We start from the raw sequence: 21,060 nt of genomic DNA, 5'->3' as shown, positions 1-21,060 counted from the left end.
TGTTTGATCATTGTTTTTATATTTGATTATTCTGGAAGGATCTGAAACTCATTAAAAGGAAACATGGCTGTTTGATAGAAATGCGTGTTTGTGTTTTACACAAAACTTTCAGAACAAGCTTAAAACAAAAACTGCTGAAAACGTTTTTTTTATTTTTTATTTAATTTATTAGATTATTATTATTATTATTATTATTATTATTATTATTATTATTATTATTATTAATAATAATAATAATAATAATTTATTGGCAGCTATGTTGTTAATGATGTCGCTGTGTTAAAACCTCTTGTTCTTGTGGCATTGAAGGCTTTGGCAGGTTGTTTGAAAAGGATGCAGATGTGATAAAAGTATACTGCATGGATTGTTGAAACTACCCAACTCTCCGACGATTTGCCTGCCATTCAATTTTAAAACTAGTGACATCAGGCTATGTTCTTCTACAGCGAGACTCCATGGGCCACTGGGTGGACTCAGCATACTTCTAAGGGGTCTGACAGATAATTTAGATTTCTTTATAATAAATGACAACAATCTAAGGTTTAATTAAAAAGCTACAAACTGCTATGAGATACAACATGACATTGTGTTTGTTAATTTAATGTTGTTCTAATTTTAATTTGTCCCCTTAAATAAATGTTTCTAATCACAAAACTAATTGTGGGTAATTATATTAACAGATTAACAGGGGGCTTTAAAGACCATAACATAATAAAATATAGATATTACGTTTTTTGAAAAACAACATATGCCCGTTTTGTTAATCAACACTGAATTGGTTTTTGTTGTTGTTGCTGTTTTTTGAGAGATGTCTGTCAATGCTTACTTTCAAAAATGTAGTTGATATGTTTGCTGCCATCCCTTAGTTATGTAACATCTCTGTGATTTTGAAGGATTCATTCTATTGGCCTATACAATATAATCAAACCACGTGTCTACGAAATCAAAATTTTTATTTAGGCTACGTGCATTTAACATGTAGTGATAGTTAATAAATTACTATAGCATTTATGAAATGAGGCAAAAAAGGTATTTTGAAATAATCGAAATTTTCAACAGGAAAAAAAAAAAAAAAAAAATTTTATTACACCAGTTTGTAATCAACGGCTTAATGTAATTTAATAGAGAAGAAAGACTACAGAGACATCTGTTGGCTCATTTAATAAGTGCGCTCCTGATTTCTAATATTAACAAAACTGTTGTTTTTATATCAGCCTATTATAAAAAATAATAATTATATTTTTGCTTTATTGAAATAGAAAAAAAATATATAAACATACATATTTAATATGTATTTATATTACATTTCGTGATTATGAATGTGGATGTGTGTCCTTGGTACCACCACTGGAGGCTGCGCTGTACAACACCCTGGCTGTGTATCAAAACCTAGTGCGCTGACTACCTAGACAGCATTTGTGGAAATCATATACGTGTGTAACTACCAGTTTCAAGTAGCAGTGATATCCACGGGCACGCGTCCGTCATTTCAATAAACACTGCAAGGGCATTTGATGCGCAAGAATGCTACACGCGCGTAACATACACTGACATGTCGTCGAAGGTGACTAGATTTGAGAGACAGCCACTGACTGATAAAATGGCGGAGCAAAACATCGGTGAATCTCAGGATGAGAAGGAAATCCTTATTAAGAAGGATGCACTGTCACAGGACAGCGGTGAGGTTGTCGAGAGAACAAAAAACAAAGAGTCTAAACTGATTTTGTATCACTGGACTCAGTCATTCAGCTCCCAGAAGGTAAGAGATCCCATAATTCAACATTTCTGGTGTAGGCAGGCCAAGAGCATCAGGGTGGATGCAGCATCTGATCTGTTGTTTTGATTGTGATATTTACATGTACGATATTTTGATTATTCCTTTTCATATGGGAGTCTCAATGAAACAATTGCTGATTGACAGCATGCATGTTAATAATTCATAAATTATGCATTATTAATGATGCGTAATTATGCAAGCGTGCAGGCTGTGTTGAATTTCTTTAATCATAACACAGATGCCTTAATTACAACGGTATAATAAAATTGTAAAACATAGCATGGCCTGCTGTTGTTTTCTTAAACGACATGAGAGTACGAGTGCAAAATAGCTGCCTCAGTTTTTCTTTGGTATAATGTTCTAAAGAAACACCCAAACAAATGAACGTTGTGTTTCTGTCATAGGTGAGACTGGCAATAGCTGAGAAAGGTCTTCAGTGTGACGAGAATGATGTGAGTCTGCCTCTGAGTGAACACAATGAGCCCTGGTTTATGCGCCTGAACCCCACCGGAGAGGTTCCTGTGCTGGTTCACAATGACAATGTCATCTGTGATCCCACACAAATCATGGACTATTTGGAGCAGAACTTCTGTGATGGTAAACATTAAGGATTTGGGGTTAATGTTATGTGTAAAATAGTATTTACACTACAGAATGCATGAACTGCAGTGTAAAATGCTATAGATACAAGAGTACTGAAGGGCATATAATGTTGATGAACCCTCTAATGCATGGCATTCACCACATTTCTTTCAAATCCTTTTATTCTTTCACGGTGTGATGTCACATACAATAATAATAATAATAATAATAATAATAATAATAATAATAATAATAATAATAATAATATATGAGTTTCCCTTTAACTGTATATGTTATTGTGTTTATTTATATAGTTAGTTCAACATGGCTTACCAAGTATCTCTAGACTACCAGTCAAAAGTTTGTAATAATAACAATTTTTGTAATGTTTGTGAAAATGTCTCACCAGGGCTGTATTTATTTTATAAAAAATACAGTTAACAGTAATATTATAAAATATTATTATAATGTAAAATAAAATAAAATTTATTCCACTGATGTCAGAATTTTCAGCAGTCATTACTCCAGTCTTCAATGTCACGTAATCTTTTAGAAATCATTTTAATATGCTGATTTGCTGCAATAATACTTTTATTCAGCAAGGATTCACCAGATCGAACAAATTAAGCAGCAAAAACTGATAATATTAAGAACCATTATTAATAGCTGAGCGCCAAAAATAATTAATATTATTGCACAGCAAAACAGCATATGAGAATGATTTCTGAAGGACCATGTGACAATAAAGACTGGCATATTGGCTGCTAAAAATCAAATTTTACAGTCACATAAGTAAATTACATTTTACAATACATTAAAATAAGAAACAGTTCACTCAAATAACTTGATATTATTGATTTTTTTCTGTATTTTTGGTCTAATAAATGCAGAATTGAGGGTATAAAAGGCTTCTATCAAAAATATTAAACAATTATGCATCAGACGGTTCAATAAATGCATGACTAAACAAATGAACTCCTGCACCTGAACACATTTACACACAAACACATTTAACAAATGCATTTACAAAAGTCAATTTTCATGATGTCTGTATTAGATTTCAGCTGATTTCCAATGTGTTAAAAGCTGTAATTGTTTGATACTGCAGGCTTATGCGTTTTATTTATTTTTTTTTTTTTGCTGTCTTCAGTGCATATGTTATCTTCTTTTCATTTTGTTGCATTTGTGTTTGCATGTACCATTTTACGTTCTCCATGCCTGTGCAGAAATTTGGATAGCATGAGAGGCACTGAAGGGTGAGTCAAAATAAGATATTTGCCCTGGAGATCAGCTCATGTAGATAGCAGCTTCCTTTTTTGGGTTCTAAAGCATATTGTATATGTGCTTTGTGCCCTTCTTTGAATCAGAGCATACCCCAAAGCTGATCCCAGAAGAGGGAAGCACGTATTATCATCGAGTTCAGCATTACAGAGAACTGCTGGACTCACTGCAGATGGATGCATACACTCATGGCTGCATCCTCCACCCAGAGATCACCGTAGACTCCCACATCCCAGCTTATGCCACCACCCACATTCGCAGTAAGAAGGGGACCGAGCAAAATAACTTAAAATGAACCTTACATTTTTTGTGAATACTATGAATTAAAGGAATAGTTAACTCGAAACAAAATTTAAAATGTACTCACCCTGAAGCCATCTAAGATGTTTTTTTCTTCATTAGAACAGATTTGAAGCAAATTAGCATTACATCACTTGCTCACCAATGGATCCTTTGCAGTGAATGGGTGCCGTCACAATGAAAGTCCAAACAGCTGATAAAAACCCACAAGTAATCCACATGACACCAGTCCATCAGTTAACATCTTGTGAAGTAAAAAAAAGCGGCATGTTTACGAGAAACAAATCATTAAGTCATTTTAACTCTAAAATATTGCTTCTGGCCTAAATGCCAGTCCATAATCCATAATATCACTTCCTCCAGTGAAAACGTCTCCTTTAGTCCTCTCAAAATCTACAGACATATTTGTTTACAACTGTTTTGGACTGTTTATGCTTGTAAACTGTGATTGATTTTTGTATATTTCTCTTCCAATTCAAAAGGGAAAGCTTTTTTCATTGAAGAAAGAAATATAATGTTTAAGACGTATTAAAATGTCTTGATGTATTGTGGATATAATTATGGATAAAAAATATGCAGCTTTTCACCACATAAGAGGCTAATTGATGGATTGGAGTCTTGTGGATTATTGTGATGTTTTTATCAACTGTTTAGACGGCACCCATTCACTGCAGAGGATCCATTGGTGAGCAAGTGATGCAGTGCTAAATTTCTCCAAATCTGTTCTGAAAAAGAAACAAACTATTCTTGTGTGGCCTAAAGACAGGGTTTTCTAAACTCAGTCCTGGAGGGCTAAGCTCTGCAGGACAGTGGCCCTCCTAAATCAGAATTGGACACCCCTAGTCTGAGGGTGATTAAATTATGAGAATAATAATTTTGGGTGAACTATTCCTTTAACAGCGTCTTATTTCTGTCTTAAAGCACAGATTTTAAACACGGAATCTGAGCTTAAGAAACTAGCAGCGGAGAATCCTGATCTTAAAGATGCTTATATTGCAAAACAGAGGCGTCTGAAAGTAAGTAAACATTCATGCAGTGTTCAGTTCCAGCTATTTGTATGATTACCCTTTCTGGGCATCTGCTCTTTGTAGCACATTACATAAGGCCACAGTTGATCTCACTGAATATGTGCACTTCATTTAGATTACAGGCTTGTTTATCAAGAAAGTGATTGCTAAATTTCACAAAACATTATTTGTTTGAATCTCTAGAGTAAATTGTTTGACCATTATAACATGAAATACCTGAAGAAACTCCTGGATGAACTGGAGAATGTTCTAGATCAGGTTGAGACCGAGCTGCAGAGGAGGATTGAGGAGACACCAGGTGGGAGAATTTTTCAGTAGCCCCTTACTGCTGAACAAAGGTCCAGAGGATGTGGTTGGATCCACATCTAGGGGTGGAGATGGGTGGGTGTTGGGATCAGGTGGGTTAAGATGGGTAGGTTTAGGTATATTTAAGGTGGAAGGAGTTGGATCTGGAACCATCCATGCCCCCTGGATCTTGTGTTCTGCAGTGAGGACCATCACAATTTTTTTGTTAAACAGTAAATGCAGTGTGTATATATATATATATATATATATATATATATATATATATATATATATATATATATATTGTGTGTGTGTGTGTGTGTGTGTATAGTGTGTAATATATTTAAAGCAACTACATTTTTTACAATTTACAAAACCTAAATACTAAGACAACTTTCTAGAAACTACATAAACAGCCATGACAGACCAACAGAACTTGCCTAAATAACTAGTGTAGTGTATATGTAAAGAGTTCATCTTTTTACATTTGCTGATAGACCAACGCTACTTTTGCGTCATCGAAGGTTAACGCCCCTTTTTGGGGGGAAACAAACGGATTCCCCTGATACAGAACTCACTCTAATTTCTTGATAGCAAAAATGACAACATACACACTCTCTTTGCCGGCCGAGGACCGTGAGAGGTATTTAAAGAAGCTACTGGATACGGTGTTTACAGAGGTTTCCCTTTGAAATGATTGAAAACTGGATTAATAACCCCACGCAGTGGCCAAATATGGACATCTAACGTTACCATTATCTCGTGGAATCACCAAGTAGCCCATTTTTGTAATTAACATACTCACAGTATGATAAACTAGACGATGAGGCCATGTCAAGAGGAGTCGGTGGTATACTTGGATCATATTTCACTTGATTTAAGCTATTGACAGTTTTGTTGTAGTTAGAAATACGAAGCTGCTAGTAGCTACGTGATTAACGTTAGCTCTCATTAGGCATGCTACCTTGGCTGTTAACTGATTTTAAGTTTCAAATATTCGCAGGCTAGGACTAAACAATATAAATATTATACAATATCTGTTTGTAATTGTGTCTGTCAGGCCTGTACACATCAGAAACAATGAAAAACAAAAGGTCCCTGGAGCGAGTTCTGTATCAGGAATCCGTTTGTTTTCCCCCAAAAAGGGGTGTTACCCTTCGATGACGCAGAAGTAGCGTTGGTCTGTAGTCACCATTGAAGCTTACAGTATGTTCAACTATTAAAAAGTATATCCTGGATGTCCTTAACCACTATCAAAAAATTAATTAATTTAGTGTTACTAAATGAAAATTTACTGAGCAAGAAATCATTAGTTGTGTTGACGCACGTATTGGCTGAATGAGGCATATCGTATTTAAGGATCGAACAAATTGAAATTGCCGAAAAAAAGTTGTGCCACTTAGTTCAATTAATAAAACAATATTTGAGAGAACCTTAAAACTAGCTTTGGAATTTAAGCATTTATCTACATTTTATTTTTTATTGTGCATTGTACAAGTGTTTTCAAGTGTTTTCAAGTAAAATGTGTTTGATGTTGGAACATAACAGGTTTTATTCAAAATAAAATTTTGGAATCTTATCGTCTTTCCAGAAGAGGGCAGTCAGCAGGCTTGGCTCTGTGGCGACTTCTTTAGCATTGCTGATGTCTCTCTCGCTGTCACTCTTCACCGCCTCAAGTTCTTGGGTTTGTCCCGTCGGTACTGGGGAAATGGGACCCGGGTCAACCTGGAGACGTATTATGAGCGTGTCCTGAACCGGCCGACTTTCCGCAGAGTGCTTGGACATGTCAATAACATCCTAATATCTGCTGTGCTGCCCACCGCATTCAGGGTGGCAAAGAAAAAGGCTCCAACCTTTGTTGGTGCCTCTTTATTGATTGGCTTGATAGGGGGCGCCACTTACCTGGCTTTCAGTTATTTTAAAAGGAGACTTCTCGTGTCTTGAGACAGCTGTTAGGACTGTCTCAACATAAGGTATGTTTATTATCACATTTGGCTCATATACACTGTAACAGTTTTATGATTGTTGCACAAGAAGCACTTTTTTTTCATAATAAGAAGCAAAGCAGTTTGAGAAACCGACAGTGCATCTTTTCATTGAATAAGGTCATTAAACCAACTTAAATGTCTTCAGTTCATGCTCTAGGTCCTTTATGGCCAGTCTGTCTTGTGCTAAAATGTCTGTGTTAATGGCTGATCACAATTGCAGTAAAATCAATTACAGAAACAAAACTCTATGATTTCATTACATCAATTTTGTATAATCCAACGTAAGTTCATAAACACAAGTGTTTATGTAGGATGAGAATTTGTCTGTTCTGCATCATTCTGCATAAGTCAAAGGATGTAAAATACTACTGTATAATCATCAGTAATAAATACTGTATAAATGCAAGTAATAACAGTAAAGTTGTGTGTGTTTTCATATCTTTTAGATAACTGGTATCAATCTCAGACAGGTTTGTTAAAAAGATTGCCAGGTCTTCTTGGGTAAATGGAAAACCTACTTGAGGTTATTCCACTTTAATAAGTCAGTTCACATGCAATATGGGAAGGAAAAATTATTTTACAAACAACTTAGTAGAGATTATCATACTGTCAAAAGATTTGTGTCTATGAAGCCATCAGGCCAAATTTGATTTAAGTCATGTTTCATTTTTACTTAAAACCTAGACTGATGTTGATTTCCCAAAAGCACAATGAGCCCAAGTAGATCATAGATCCACTGCCACTAATGGTCTCAAGGATCAGCTTAGCTTACAGAGCTTTTGAGAAACGCAGCCTGTTTTGTTTATGAATTGGACACCGGTATCGTGTCTCAGAGTGGAAGATAATTTCCACAGTTCAAAATAACAAGGAACATCATGATTTTAAGAAATGTAGTGGAGTAAAAAGTACAATACAATGTGGTGAAGTAAAAGTTTCTTGAAATGAAAATACTCAGATAAAATGTAGATACTTACACTTAGGTACAGTAATGACATGAAAAATGTTGTTACTGTCCACCTCTGATCCTGATACCAAGTGTTTTTTTGAGGGTGAATTGGCAACCTTGTCTACATTTTTCATGTGGTCAACTTGTACAATGTGTAGAGTGCACTCTTAGTCTTTTGCTAGACATCCCACCCAAAGTGTTGTGCCAAAGCTTCCCTGCTTCTGTGCATTAAATGGACAGCAAAAGTCACAGGTTTCTTGGATGCAGACTTTGAAAGAATGCAAATGTCCTTAGCGTGTAAATGGTTATTTGTTTAATGCTGGGAATTCCTCTGCTTATTAGTGGTCCAAGCATTAAAGGTGTTGAAACCCTATTTTATTTGTACTGATTTTCTTTTTCTTTTTCTGCCCTAAATGTGTCTGCCTGGCCAAAATCGTACAGTAGGTACTAAAAACATAAAATTTGACAGGATGGTCCCAAATCTCCCCTTCTACTCAGTTGCAGACGCACACCCCGATCGGACAATAGATGGTGCTATAATAAGTACTTTGACATTTTTGCTCATATCTTCATAACCACAAAGAGATGCATTTAGAGAAACAATACTAACTACATACACTAAGGGCATGAAGCTTATTTCCAAAACCCTGCACGGTAAACTTTGAATTTCAATACAATATAGTGTAATATACTAACATAGGCTTATTGTTTTGTAATATTTACTATAATAACTGATATAACATATTTCCTGCATACGTTGGCTACTGTACGTACATTTTGTGTAGGATCAATAACTTTGTCAGCAGTGTGCAGCACACACCAACCTTAACAGTTTTTTCAATATTTTGCTTATTCTGCCTGACAAGACCATAAACATTACAGATAACATTTGGAATGCCAATAAATTTAAATACACATATCCTAAAAACGAATCCTGTGTGAATGATATTTCGGTCAAGGTTTTTGCTGTAAGTGCTCTCTGCTGGTAGGGAACAGCAATATGGTCACTGGCTTGTTGTTTTTATTATATACTAAAGACTGTATTTTATATTTTTCAGGCAGACTTTCTGTGGAAGAAATAGCCCCTATTTCATGTGATATGCTGTGATGTTTCAATTTCACCGATGCTCTCAACTAAATGTCTCAACAATGCTAATAATCTTCCCAAAACAGGGAAGTATGATGCAGTCCGGAAGATTCATATTGTTGAAGTAAATTAGTTTGAACTGATGTTGAACTGCATTGTATCAGATTGTTTCAACAGAATCATGAAAGATTATTTTGGTATTTCTATATTTTTTGTTTGTTAAGATAGATTTTATGAAATAGTAATAGAAATTTGTGTCTAAGACTATTATTTAGTTAGTTTAATTCAATTTTTATACTTCTCTTTTTTTTTTACATAATTTTATTTTTTTATCCTATAGTGGCCTATAGGAACATTAGAATACAAACTAAATCAACTTATATACTTTAAATAACTTGTTTTATATATCAAGCTGTGACTAAGTTATCTAAAAGTGACATTCCATAGGCGTAATGGTTTTTATTTTGTACAACCTGTTTGTGCTATTGCCTTACACCAACCCTACACCTAAACCTACCCCTTACAGAAAACTTTCTGCATTTTTACAGTTTAAAAACTGTAAGTGAGGTTTTTGGAGATTTGTTCAGGTTTAGCTCACTTTTGGGAACAAATTTGTCCCCGAAATATGGTTAAGTAGGTACATACAGGGTGTCCTCATGAGTCACCCTCTCCTTGTAATACCTGTGTCATACCAATGTCATTATACAGAGTTGTGTCCTGATAAAAACATGCCCACAGAGTCTGGTTCACTATCCTTATAGGGGTAATGGTTTTTATACCATACCAACTGTATTATCTATCGCCTTACACCTAAACTTACCCATCACACATTTTTACAATCTCAACCCAACCCAACCCAACCCTCCCAACCCCCCAACCCCCATAAAAAAAAAAAAAAAAAAAAAAACCCGTGCTATCCTTGTGGGGACTCTCCATTGGCATAATTTGAATTTTGTGTAGAACCACAATCACCATGAGGTGGCAGTATTGCTCTGTAACTTAAGAATAAGAAGTTAAAGGTGACCTCTTAGTGGGCTGAGATAAAGCTGAAGGAATATATTACTGTAACCCAAGGCTATTCCACATCTGGTTGGACTCGACATCTTGCTACAGCTGTTTAAATCTCAGCAGGTGTCTTTCAGTTACTGAATGTACTGAATGAAAGTTTTCATCGTCTTCCAAAATTTAAAGGGGTAATATGATGCAATTTCAAGTTTTCCTTTCTCTTTGGAGTGTTACAAGCTGTCTGTGCATAGATAAGATCCCTAAAGTTGCAAAGACTAAAATCTCAAACCCAAAGAGATGTTCTTAATGAAAGTTAAGACTCTTCCATGCCCTCCTAAAACGGCTCATTTATACACGCCACCACATCTCTACGTCATTGTGTGGGAAGATTTGCATAACGCCGCCCAAATGTTTACACAAAGAAAGAAGCATAACTTTTATTCTCATTGTAGAATTGTTGCTGCCGCTGACTGCCATGTCTTGGAGACACTGTGTGTTTCGTTTGAAAGCAAAACTACTTTGGCCTTTCAAAAGAGGACACAATTAGAAATCAGTGATTATGTTGTATTTACAACAGTGTTCCAGAACAGTTCAACCCAAATATTCAGATGTGTGCAGCGCTTTTTTCGTAGCACTGTTTCCTGAACCTGGGAGAGTAGACTACAATGCCATCTGTGCACAAAGGCTGTTTCTATAAAGTGGGGCAACTGCAACTTTACAGGGACAGTCTGGCGCCTCTGACTCAGTCTGTAAGTACGTTTACTTAAATAATTTGCCACTGATGATTCAAACTCAAGTTTTGAGCAGTGTAGAGCAGTGCTTGTTGTTTCCTTATAAAACCATAAAACTGTGTATCACGCAACACGTAAAAAGACAGTATAAGTCATTATAATCAGTAATAATGTCCCCAATGGATGCAGCAAATGCCTTGTTTGTAATGGGTTTTATTGGTTTTGTATCGTCGCATGGAGACACTGCATCACAGTATGGTAAGGTCGTAACATTTCAGTCACACTCTTGAGGTATTCGGCCAATCACAATGCACTGGATAGCCGGCCAATCAGAGCACACCTCGCTTTTCAGAACGATGAGCTTTGTAAAATACAACTTGTTTCATAAAAGCGGGGTATAGAAGAGCAACAATAATGTACAGTATGTGGAAAATAATGTTTGTTAACCTTAAACTGAATAAACACATTGCATTACACCAAATACACAAAATATTGTTCTTTTTAGCAACATCATATGACCCCTTTAAGACATGACTTTCGAGTGCAGTTCTTCAGATATTAAAATCACTTTGTGTCGGGTGTGGTTCTGTCTTATAAATATCACAGATGTCATCATATTAATGTGTTCTGGCCAAATGTAAGATATATCGGGATGATTCACACTTCATAGAGTTCACATTTACACCGAAGCCCATTAGGTTGTCATAAAACAAATGAATCTGGAAAAGCAGAATCTCGTCTATGAATACACAAAATGTCTTAGCAAGTATTTTATAAGCTCCAGGCTTTGTGCATGCCACTTTTGCTGACGTGGTGTGCTTGTTTGAACCATTTCCCATTCTGAGTGTATATTCCAAGACTGGTTTCATCTCAACATTGAAATCCAACACCACTTCTTTAGTGTCACAACACACTTGACTTGTTTGACTATAATTTGTATGAACTATTGTGTTGCTCACACAACAGTTGCTTTTAAGTAAGCATAATACTAGAGCACTGTTGAATTTATACGGGTAAACCAGGTTGAAAGTGGCATCATTTTCATGGAACTGACCATGTGTGTGGTTTCTATTCACTCCAGACTCATAAACTTGTAATCAAGACTGCAATGGCTTCATAAATATCTCTGAATATGGTTCATATTTGGCCACATTGATTCCATAGACTGCCCAGGACATGTCTGAAACATCTCTCCTGCTTATCTTAAAGGAGGAGCAAAAGCGTGCCCTGCCCTCAAAAAGGAAAAACTCTGATCAGACAGACTGTAATAAGACGAAAGAGAACTGAGGAGGAGAAAGGGAGGATTTTGGCCTGGGGTATAAGATAAATATCGTCCCACACAGCTCAACGTGGAGTGCCAGCAATCCCGGTCTCCGAATGGGTGGGGTGGATGGAAACTTCCAAGGTGCTTTTTCTGTGTCGTGCAAGAGAAAGACAGACTCTAGAGGTGGGCAGAAAATCCAGTTTCCATGGACACGTGTGATATACACTCCTGAGTGCTTCGCAAGATCCTTAGAAATATTGCTTCATGTGGCTCTGGCTGTTGTCTGTTACTGGCACATGAATATATGCTTGATGCTCTAACTCACCATTCAGCACCCTTCTCCACTGCTATTCTCAGAATATGATGTCAGGTGTTTAAGTCACGGCTTTCATACGGTTAGTGTGAAATCGGACTTTTTGGCCAAACCACTGCACTGACTTTCTGCCCAAGTGCTTTTGCAAATGTACCAAGACCAAAAGGTGATTAGTATCACACTGAGGTCATAAGAGTGACCTTGTCAACACTTGGCTTCTCTTTTTTTGTAATTCTTTCTGCCAGTGCCATGGGTGCAGCATCATTAATGTGCACTAATAACTAAAGCCTCTTGAAAATGCAATGTGTTATGATGGCCCATAAGAGCTACACAATACTTAATTTGATAAATCTGTAAATGGGGCTGAGAAATCAGTAAGCCGATTAAGTAGATAAAAAAATAAAAAAATAAATAAATTAATACAATTAATAAAAACAGATAAATTAATGCATTTTTTTATTTAAATAGTTTAACGAAATTATACGTATAATTATATTTTTAATTATATTTTTACTATTTTTTATATGCGATTATATAATTATATTTTTCATTGTATTTAAAATGTTTACTATGTGATTATATAGTTGTTTAGTTGAATTGTATTTTTACATTTTAATATGTGATTATACAATAATTATTTAATTATATTTGAATTGCACTTTATTGTATTTCAATGTATTGTATTGTCATGTTGTTTATTAATAACAGTAAAATCTGGGAAAATGATTGACGGTTTAGCACCGCCCTCTTCCATCAAAGTGGTAAATTTATATAAGGCCAATATATAAAGGGGGGGGGGGGGTTTGTAATAATTGTACAATTAATAATTTAATTATCAATGTTATTGTTAAATTAAATGTTGCAATTTGTCTTTTTATATATATTAATGGAATGTTTTTGATGATCAACTGATGATTCTTTTTCTCTGTTTATCCACATGTTTATCATTTCTCAACTGATTTATACATGATTTATCGATTTATGAAATAATCGTGGTTTTAAATATTTTGCAGTCCTGTTTGGTGTCATTACACATTCTCCTCATCCTCAAGGAGAAAGACCATTTCTCTCAAATGTGTTGGCCCATCAAAAGCCATTCTCAGAAAACAGCCTGCCTTCCCGAAATGTCTTTCAGGGTCTGTTTTATGATATTGACTGATTGGTCTGCTTGGATCCTGGGCTGTTGACACGAGTGTTAGAATGGCCCCCCTGCAAGTTTGAACATCGTAACTTCCTGATGAAACCAGTCATCCATCTGTTCATGTGCTCCTCAAATGTTTAAACAAGCACTGCATGAATACAAGCAATACCCGGAGAGCCAAGGCATCGCTGCTGGCTCTCTGCACTGTAAAGCCTACACACTGAGAATGTCTGAGCCAAGTGAAGCATACCAACTCATTTTACACCCTTAATTACTTTTCTGAATGTGCAGAAATGAACTTGTTGCCTCCACTGCAAAAAAAGCATGGCTTCAGTTTGGATTGTATGATCCTACCTCATTGTTTTGAAATACCAGTTCTTTTTAATAATGAAAATGAAAGGTTATATAAAGCCAATATTTGGGACCACATATCATTGTTCAGGCTTTTGTCCTTTCTTGTTGACGTGAGGCAAAATTCTTAATATAACCACAGCTGGGAATTGGACAGCTTTGGTCCAAACTGTCACAAATAATGAAATACTACATATTTTAAATGTCGAGATATATATATATATATATATATATATATATATATATATATATATATATATATATATATATATATATATATATATAAATGAAACCATTAACATATAAAACATATTTTCCCATATAAATGAGAGTATAACCACATATAATGTAGGCCTACTAGAAATCTTATGGACACTTTTTTTTTTAAAGTGTTTTTGAACCAATCACATGAGCCATAAATGTAGTCATGTGACTAAACAGTGGCAAGAAAATGACCCTAAGGGTTTGTGAAGGAACTACAAGGGCTTTGTAAGTTATAATACTGTATTGTGTAATACCATAATACTGTATTGTGTAAATATAGTCTCTCATATGATACACCAGTTTTTGTCTGTTAGGATGGACATTGTTTTTTTTTTAAATGCTCTCATATTTGTGTATTGTGAGTCTGCTTTGAGCCAAGCCAGTGCTTCTGGTCTCATGCTCCAGTTGGGTGTCTGTGTCTCCTCTCACCAGCCTGTGAATACTGATGTGTTTGCTGCACAAATATGCCAAGACCATCAGTGTCTAACAGCTTTTAATCTATAGTGGCTCAAGCCATCTCAGGCCCGAGTAGATACTTAAACATGCAAATGCGAACTCAACATCCAATCTATGCAATAATTAAGGCTTTTGAAAATAATGCACAAGCATTGACTTTAAAGTTTAAATCATATACTGTAGATAAGATGTTTTCTGCACTCTCATGTCAAAGTCAAACTCATTTCATGTAAAAAAAAAATATGTCTAAGAGTTTTACACACTGGTCTGTTGTTGTGGCTAAATTTTCACGCCTTGAAACGTGATGATGAACGAAACGAACTGTGATTGGTTGTTGGACATGTCAGTCAAACGGCCTCATGGGCGGGCCTTGGCCAGTGAAAGCTGTCATGAATTCCAGACCGCTACGCGAGACTAGGATCAACTAAATGTTGGATTTTCAAAAGCATGAGAAATATTTAAATAATACACGGCATAGATTCTTTAAAATATGTCAGAGAATTTTACACACCGGTCTCTTATTGTGGTGACATTTCCATGCCTCGAAACATGACGATGAACAAAATGAATTGTGATTGGTTGCTCGATATGTCGGTTGAAAGCTGTCATGAATTCCAGACCTTCAATCTGAGACAGAGTTCACATAATGTTAACCATTTGGGGCAGGACCTTTAAAAAGCAGGTTTCATGATTGTAATACACACAAAAGTGTTATTATAGTATTATCTATATATATATTATTATATAATTATATACTATTATTGTTATAAACTGAATGAATGAATGGAAAATGATGAATGGAAAAAACATTGATGATATACAATAAAGTCAATCAAAATCTACCCGACTTTAAAAAAAGCAGCAGATGACAAAACTGTGCACGCACTTACAGAACGTTACTGTGCTATGCTGTGGACGTGAATATAGTTATCGTTATAACTATCTTTATAGTTATCATTCTTTGATAATTATAAGTTTTAGTAATTTTGTTATGTGCTATGTGCTTTGTATATTTAGCTTTATTTTTTATTTCAGTAATTTTAGTCCTCCATCTAATTTTATTTGTATAGTTGTTACTTTCAAATTTTTATTGCATTTTTATAAGTTTAAAAAGTTTCATCCATCTAGTTTCATTCTAATATTTATGCTTTCTTTTAAATTCAGCTTTATTTCAATGATTGAAACCCAGTTTTATAGTTTTAGTTTTAGCAAATAATAATACTGGTCATTTCTAGCCCACTACTGGCACCAAACGGAACTGCAAAAGTAATGACTGTTTTCAAACAGTTTATTGAATGCTGGTCTTTCAAATAGATAGTGCCACCCTTAACTCATGCCACTAGTTGAGCCAATGTTTCCATGTCAGACTGCAAGTGTTGATTTTCTCACCCAAATCATGCATAAAGGGAAAAATATTTGAGGTAAAATATATGAACTGTGAAACCAATTTTGGCTTAGAAAATCTGCTTATACTGTCTGTGAGTGTAATATTATTCCTTTTTAATAATGCTCTCCGTCACATGCATAAATGTAATGTCCTGAATGTGAAGGTAATACAGAGGGCTCATGGTTTGTAGAGATACAGCAGTGAGCCGTGACAAAGCTGGACCGAATTGTAAAATGACATTCCTCTCACAAGGATTGACTTTTTATTCAAAGCTCAGTGTCAATGGACTGCACATGAGATAATATAACAGTATGGTGTATCCTGGTACAAAAGTCTGGGGGTCAAGGGTAATTTCAAATACGAAAGCAGAGTTTATAAGATGTGTTCCCACAATCCCCATTCTCATATACAGATACACATATGAACAGAACCTTGTGTCCAGCCTCAAAAGATGGGGAAGTATACATTGCTGTAAATCATAGCATTAAAAACATGGGACTCTAAGAGTTGAGCTGCAGTGCTAGGTAGAATTCAGCCAGACCCTGTGGTGTTTGCATTATGACAGCCAAGCTCAAACACAGGCTAGTGTTAAAACAAGCCACTCATGTGTCTGCGGTGTGGTAAACATGGTAACGTTCTGCTGGTTTTTAAACATAAGCATTTTGGATTCCTGAAAACCCTATAAACGATTATATGGTTAAGGAAATTGTCTAAATTGACATGTTCCTCTCTATGTAAAATCAAACTAAAAAAATTTGGTGACAGTGCATTTACAATTGAATTCATTCTGGAGGGTTTTGGAGGAGAAATGTGCAGCTTGTGTAAATGCTTTATTATTATTATTATTATTATTATTATTATTATTATTATTATTATTATTATTATTATTATTATTATTATTATTATAATTATTATTATTATTATTATTATTATTATTATTATTTTGTACAAAATGTGTGTTATTTGAGAAGTGGGATTATATTCAAGTTAATGTAAAAGGTAAATTCTTAGAATGGATGTTTATGCATATTTCCTGTAGGTCCCTCAATAATTTTTTATTAGCTTTACACATATAAACCTATATGTGTAATATATATATATATATATATATATATATATATATATATTACACAAAAAAAAAAATATATATATATATATATATATATATATATAAATATATATATATATATATATACATAAATACATGAAATAATCGCCTACATCCACAAAAATAAACAAATACATTTATGAATAGAAATCATTCAATGTGTTTAATATTCATACTCAAACATACACACAAAATGTGTGTGTTTGGATGAATGCAGTCCACTGGATGTATTCTTAGAAACGTGACCCTCCTGCCAGAGCTTTTCAAGAAACACATTTTAATTAGTAAACACTACCTGGTAGTAAGGCCAGCTGAATTTTTTTGGTTAATTGCAGATTTTGGTCCTGTTTGAGGAGCTTTTGTCTGAAAAGACAAATACAGTTTGATCGGGCCACAGCCAAATATAACAGTAGCCATGGTTTCTTGGCCAACCTGTCCTTGTGTGCTTGGATTACTGCTGAATTTGGCAGGAGACCACTGGCTTTCATGGGCCACTAATAACGCTAATGATCATGAGGAGGCCTGCTTCACATCAAACACAGTCATGTAAATAGGCATGGGAAAACAGTGTCAGTGATCCATCAAATATTTAATTTATAAATAAGAGCTAACCGTGATATACATGATTGCATTTAAACACAGTTTGTTTGAATCAGTTGACTATATATATATATATATATATATATATATATATATATATATATATATATATATATATAAATGGCTGTCAAACGCACTAAAATGTGCTACTTATTCAAAATCCTTAAAGGGTCAAGATAATTTATCACAAATTAAACAAACATACAAAATGGCATCATTTACAGTACATAAAATTTTGAAACCATGGTAGATGGAAATTTCTATTAAAATAAAATCAGATGGCACTTTGATTCTGAATGATGTAAAGCTGTGTGCATATATTGCAAACCAATGATGGAGAAATGATGCATGCTTAAATTTCAAGATAAATGTGCACAAAAAGAGTGCAATTAATCATGATTAATTTTATTTTTCTTTTGCTAGTGAGGTTGTTCATAGATATGGCACTATCAGTCATTTTTTGAGGATCCTGATCAAGACAGTGACATTGGTTCAGACAGCGGTGTGCATTTGGGGTGGGACCATCTTCATGTCCTACCACTTCAGCTTTTAACAGTTTGGTATATCCCTTTGGGGAACAAGCATTACAAATAATTCATTGTAATATACATCTATTAAATGAGATGGCAGTAAGTTTTATTGACATAAAGTATTCACTGAGGATATCTATTGCCTTAGCAAGGGCTGAAACCATTGCATTGGTGAACTCAAAGCCAAGCTATTTTTCAGTGTTTAATTTCATTTTTCAGTTAATTTAATTCGAATTTAAGTCTACTCAATATAAACTTGACTGTTTCAGCAACTTCCACTGTCCTTCACACTCTCAACAGTGTCTGTGTCATTTACCTTTACATTTACTGTATGTTTTTGGCAAGTGCTTTCTTACCAAAGCGAATTACGAGAATATTTTGTGTGAATATGAATATGAATAAGCTATGAATAAAAATCAAGCTATGAATACAAATCAAGCACAATCTACATAGTGCACTTAATAATACAGCATCAAAACAATCATGGCACTACTTTACTTTTCAGAAGAATTACATTTTTGAAGTTCTACTGTATACGAGTAGTGTTTACTTCTTTTCTTTACTGTTTATTTATATCTATCAAAACATTTTACAGAATAGATATTATGGCAATAGTGTGTTAGCATTACTAATGCTACATTAAGACCTTTTAAAGACATATACTATATGATTAATTAAGAGTTTTACATAAACAGTGATGTGATTTCAAATAAAGTTAAAGGAATGGTTCACCCCAAAATGAAAATTTGCTGAAAATGTACTCACCCTCAGGCCATCCAAGTGAGTTTATTTCTTCATCATATGTAGAAATTTAGCATTATTTTAGGGCTGCAACAACTAATAATAAAATCGATTATTACCGATAATGAAAATCATCAACCATGATTCTAATTATTGATTAGTCGGGTCTTCCCACAGTATACATACAATTTCAGCCAGTCACATCAAATTACAGCACTGAATAAAGCATCTAATAATACATCTAAACATAATGGAGGAAACAGAAGAAGCTCCTGCAGGAAAAGAAAATGATCCAGGCTGCCCAAAACATGAGAAACCTTTATTTTAAGCTTCAAGCAGATACACAGTACACAGTAGAGAGGGAGACACTATTCAGCGCAAAAACATTCATTGTACTGAAATTACATTAAATTAAATTTATGTTTAAAAGTCAACATGCGGTGCAAGTCATTTATGAGAGCACTAGAAACTGAAGGGACAGCAGCTTGTAATAGTCTGAATATAAATGTCACGCTTTTACAGGATAAGAAATGACAGTCAGAGGAGACTTACTATGATTAAAGTGCACATAACGAGCATTACTGTGATGTTATTCATCTTAATTATCTTTATTAATTAAATGTTTGATTTATAGATTTAAACTATATTGCCTACAGTGATTAAGAAATTTATTATAACACATTTTTGTAAGGTTTATAACCAGTTTTGTAAGATTTGTGCCACTGCTGCTCTTAACTAACAGTATTCAATGTTGGCCAAATGTTGGTCAATTACCAAAATAATTTTTTAGTCTTCTGTATTGGTTAGTCCTTCAATATGCGTAAGTTCTTTAGTTACAGTAGTAGGCTATTTCTAATGCTATAATATAATTATTGCTGTTCTCTATGAAAGAGAGGCAGAAAAAACTGTCAAGCACTATTGTTGTTATTTTTTTTATTCAGATACCCAATTAGTCAAAAAGTACATAAACAATTTCAGCATGCATGCAAGCTGTTATCAAAGGCAAAGGATGCCATTTTTTATACTATGTGAATAAACACTATTTAGTTGTTTCAATTTGTTATTTGCCCAATATATGACAATAATATTTTTAGATTTAATTTTTTTTTTTTTAATCCTAAAATACTTGTGTTTTTCTATTATGACAGGTGGTCTAATACATTGTTAAGCACTTGTGTGTTTTCACAGCATTTAGGTGGCACATTTTTAGGACATTGGGCATAATTTGGAATAGCATGTTTTTGTCAATAAAATTAAAATAAAGAATTTGCTTTGCTATGACAATCTGGCACTTCTGAATTAGCTACCTGATGTTTTGTTATAAGATTAAGTATTTGCTATTGAATGTTCCAATGCAGAGCTTTGTGTTGTCACGCTGTCAGTCTCTGTTTTCCTGGGTGTTCCCTAGTGAGCTCACTTCTCCTTAGGCACTTCACCACAGGCACTTTAATTCCGCTAGTCTGGTCCTGTCTTCACAGTAATTCCACTCCAATTAAATCGCACAGGTGCTGACAATCCTTTGTCATTAGTCTCCCTATATATAGCTGTCCTTCTCTGTTGTCTGTATGGAGTCCTTATCCTATGTGTACGAATGTTCTCGTCTCCCGAGACTTCCCCTTACCTTTTCATTCCTCCGATTTTCCCGTTTCATCCGGTTCCCACTTTTGTTTTGTTTGTCTTCCTAGTACTGTTTTTTTTTAATTACCCTCTTTGTTATTAAAGACTACCTGCATTTGGATCTACCCTCTCCTTGTGTTTTTCCCAAAACCCAATCGTCACATGTGTGTGTGTGTGTGAGTGCTCTTGTTTTTGTGACATATCAGGACACAACGTTGTATAATGACATGGGTATGACACCGGTATTACAAGGAGAGGGTGACTTATGAGGACATAAC

The 21,060-nt window shown here is 34.7% G+C and overlaps 1 protein-coding gene across 1 annotated transcript; it reads left to right on the top strand.

The window, feature by feature from the left end:
• Positions 1-1,364: 1,364 nt before the first annotated feature.
• On the top strand, positions 1,365-8,552 carry LOC113066072 (ganglioside-induced differentiation-associated protein 1-like). Its single transcript, XM_026237678.1, has 6 exons — positions 1,365-1,759; positions 2,182-2,374; positions 3,727-3,900; positions 4,862-4,956; positions 5,152-5,266; positions 6,845-8,552. Exons 1-6 carry the CDS (start codon positions 1,553-1,555, stop codon positions 7,195-7,197), a joined length of 1,137 nt encoding a protein of 378 aa, XP_026093463.1. The 5' UTR covers positions 1,365-1,552; the 3' UTR covers positions 7,198-8,552.
• The last annotated feature ends 12,508 nt before the right edge of the window (positions 8,553-21,060 follow it).

The sequence above is a fragment of the Carassius auratus genome, chromosome 49 (genome assembly GCF_003368295.1).
Source record: "Carassius auratus strain Wakin chromosome 49, ASM336829v1, whole genome shotgun sequence".
NCBI lineage: Eukaryota > Metazoa > Chordata > Actinopteri > Cypriniformes > Cyprinidae > Carassius > Carassius auratus.
This window is presented reverse-complemented; position numbering and strand designations above follow the sequence as displayed.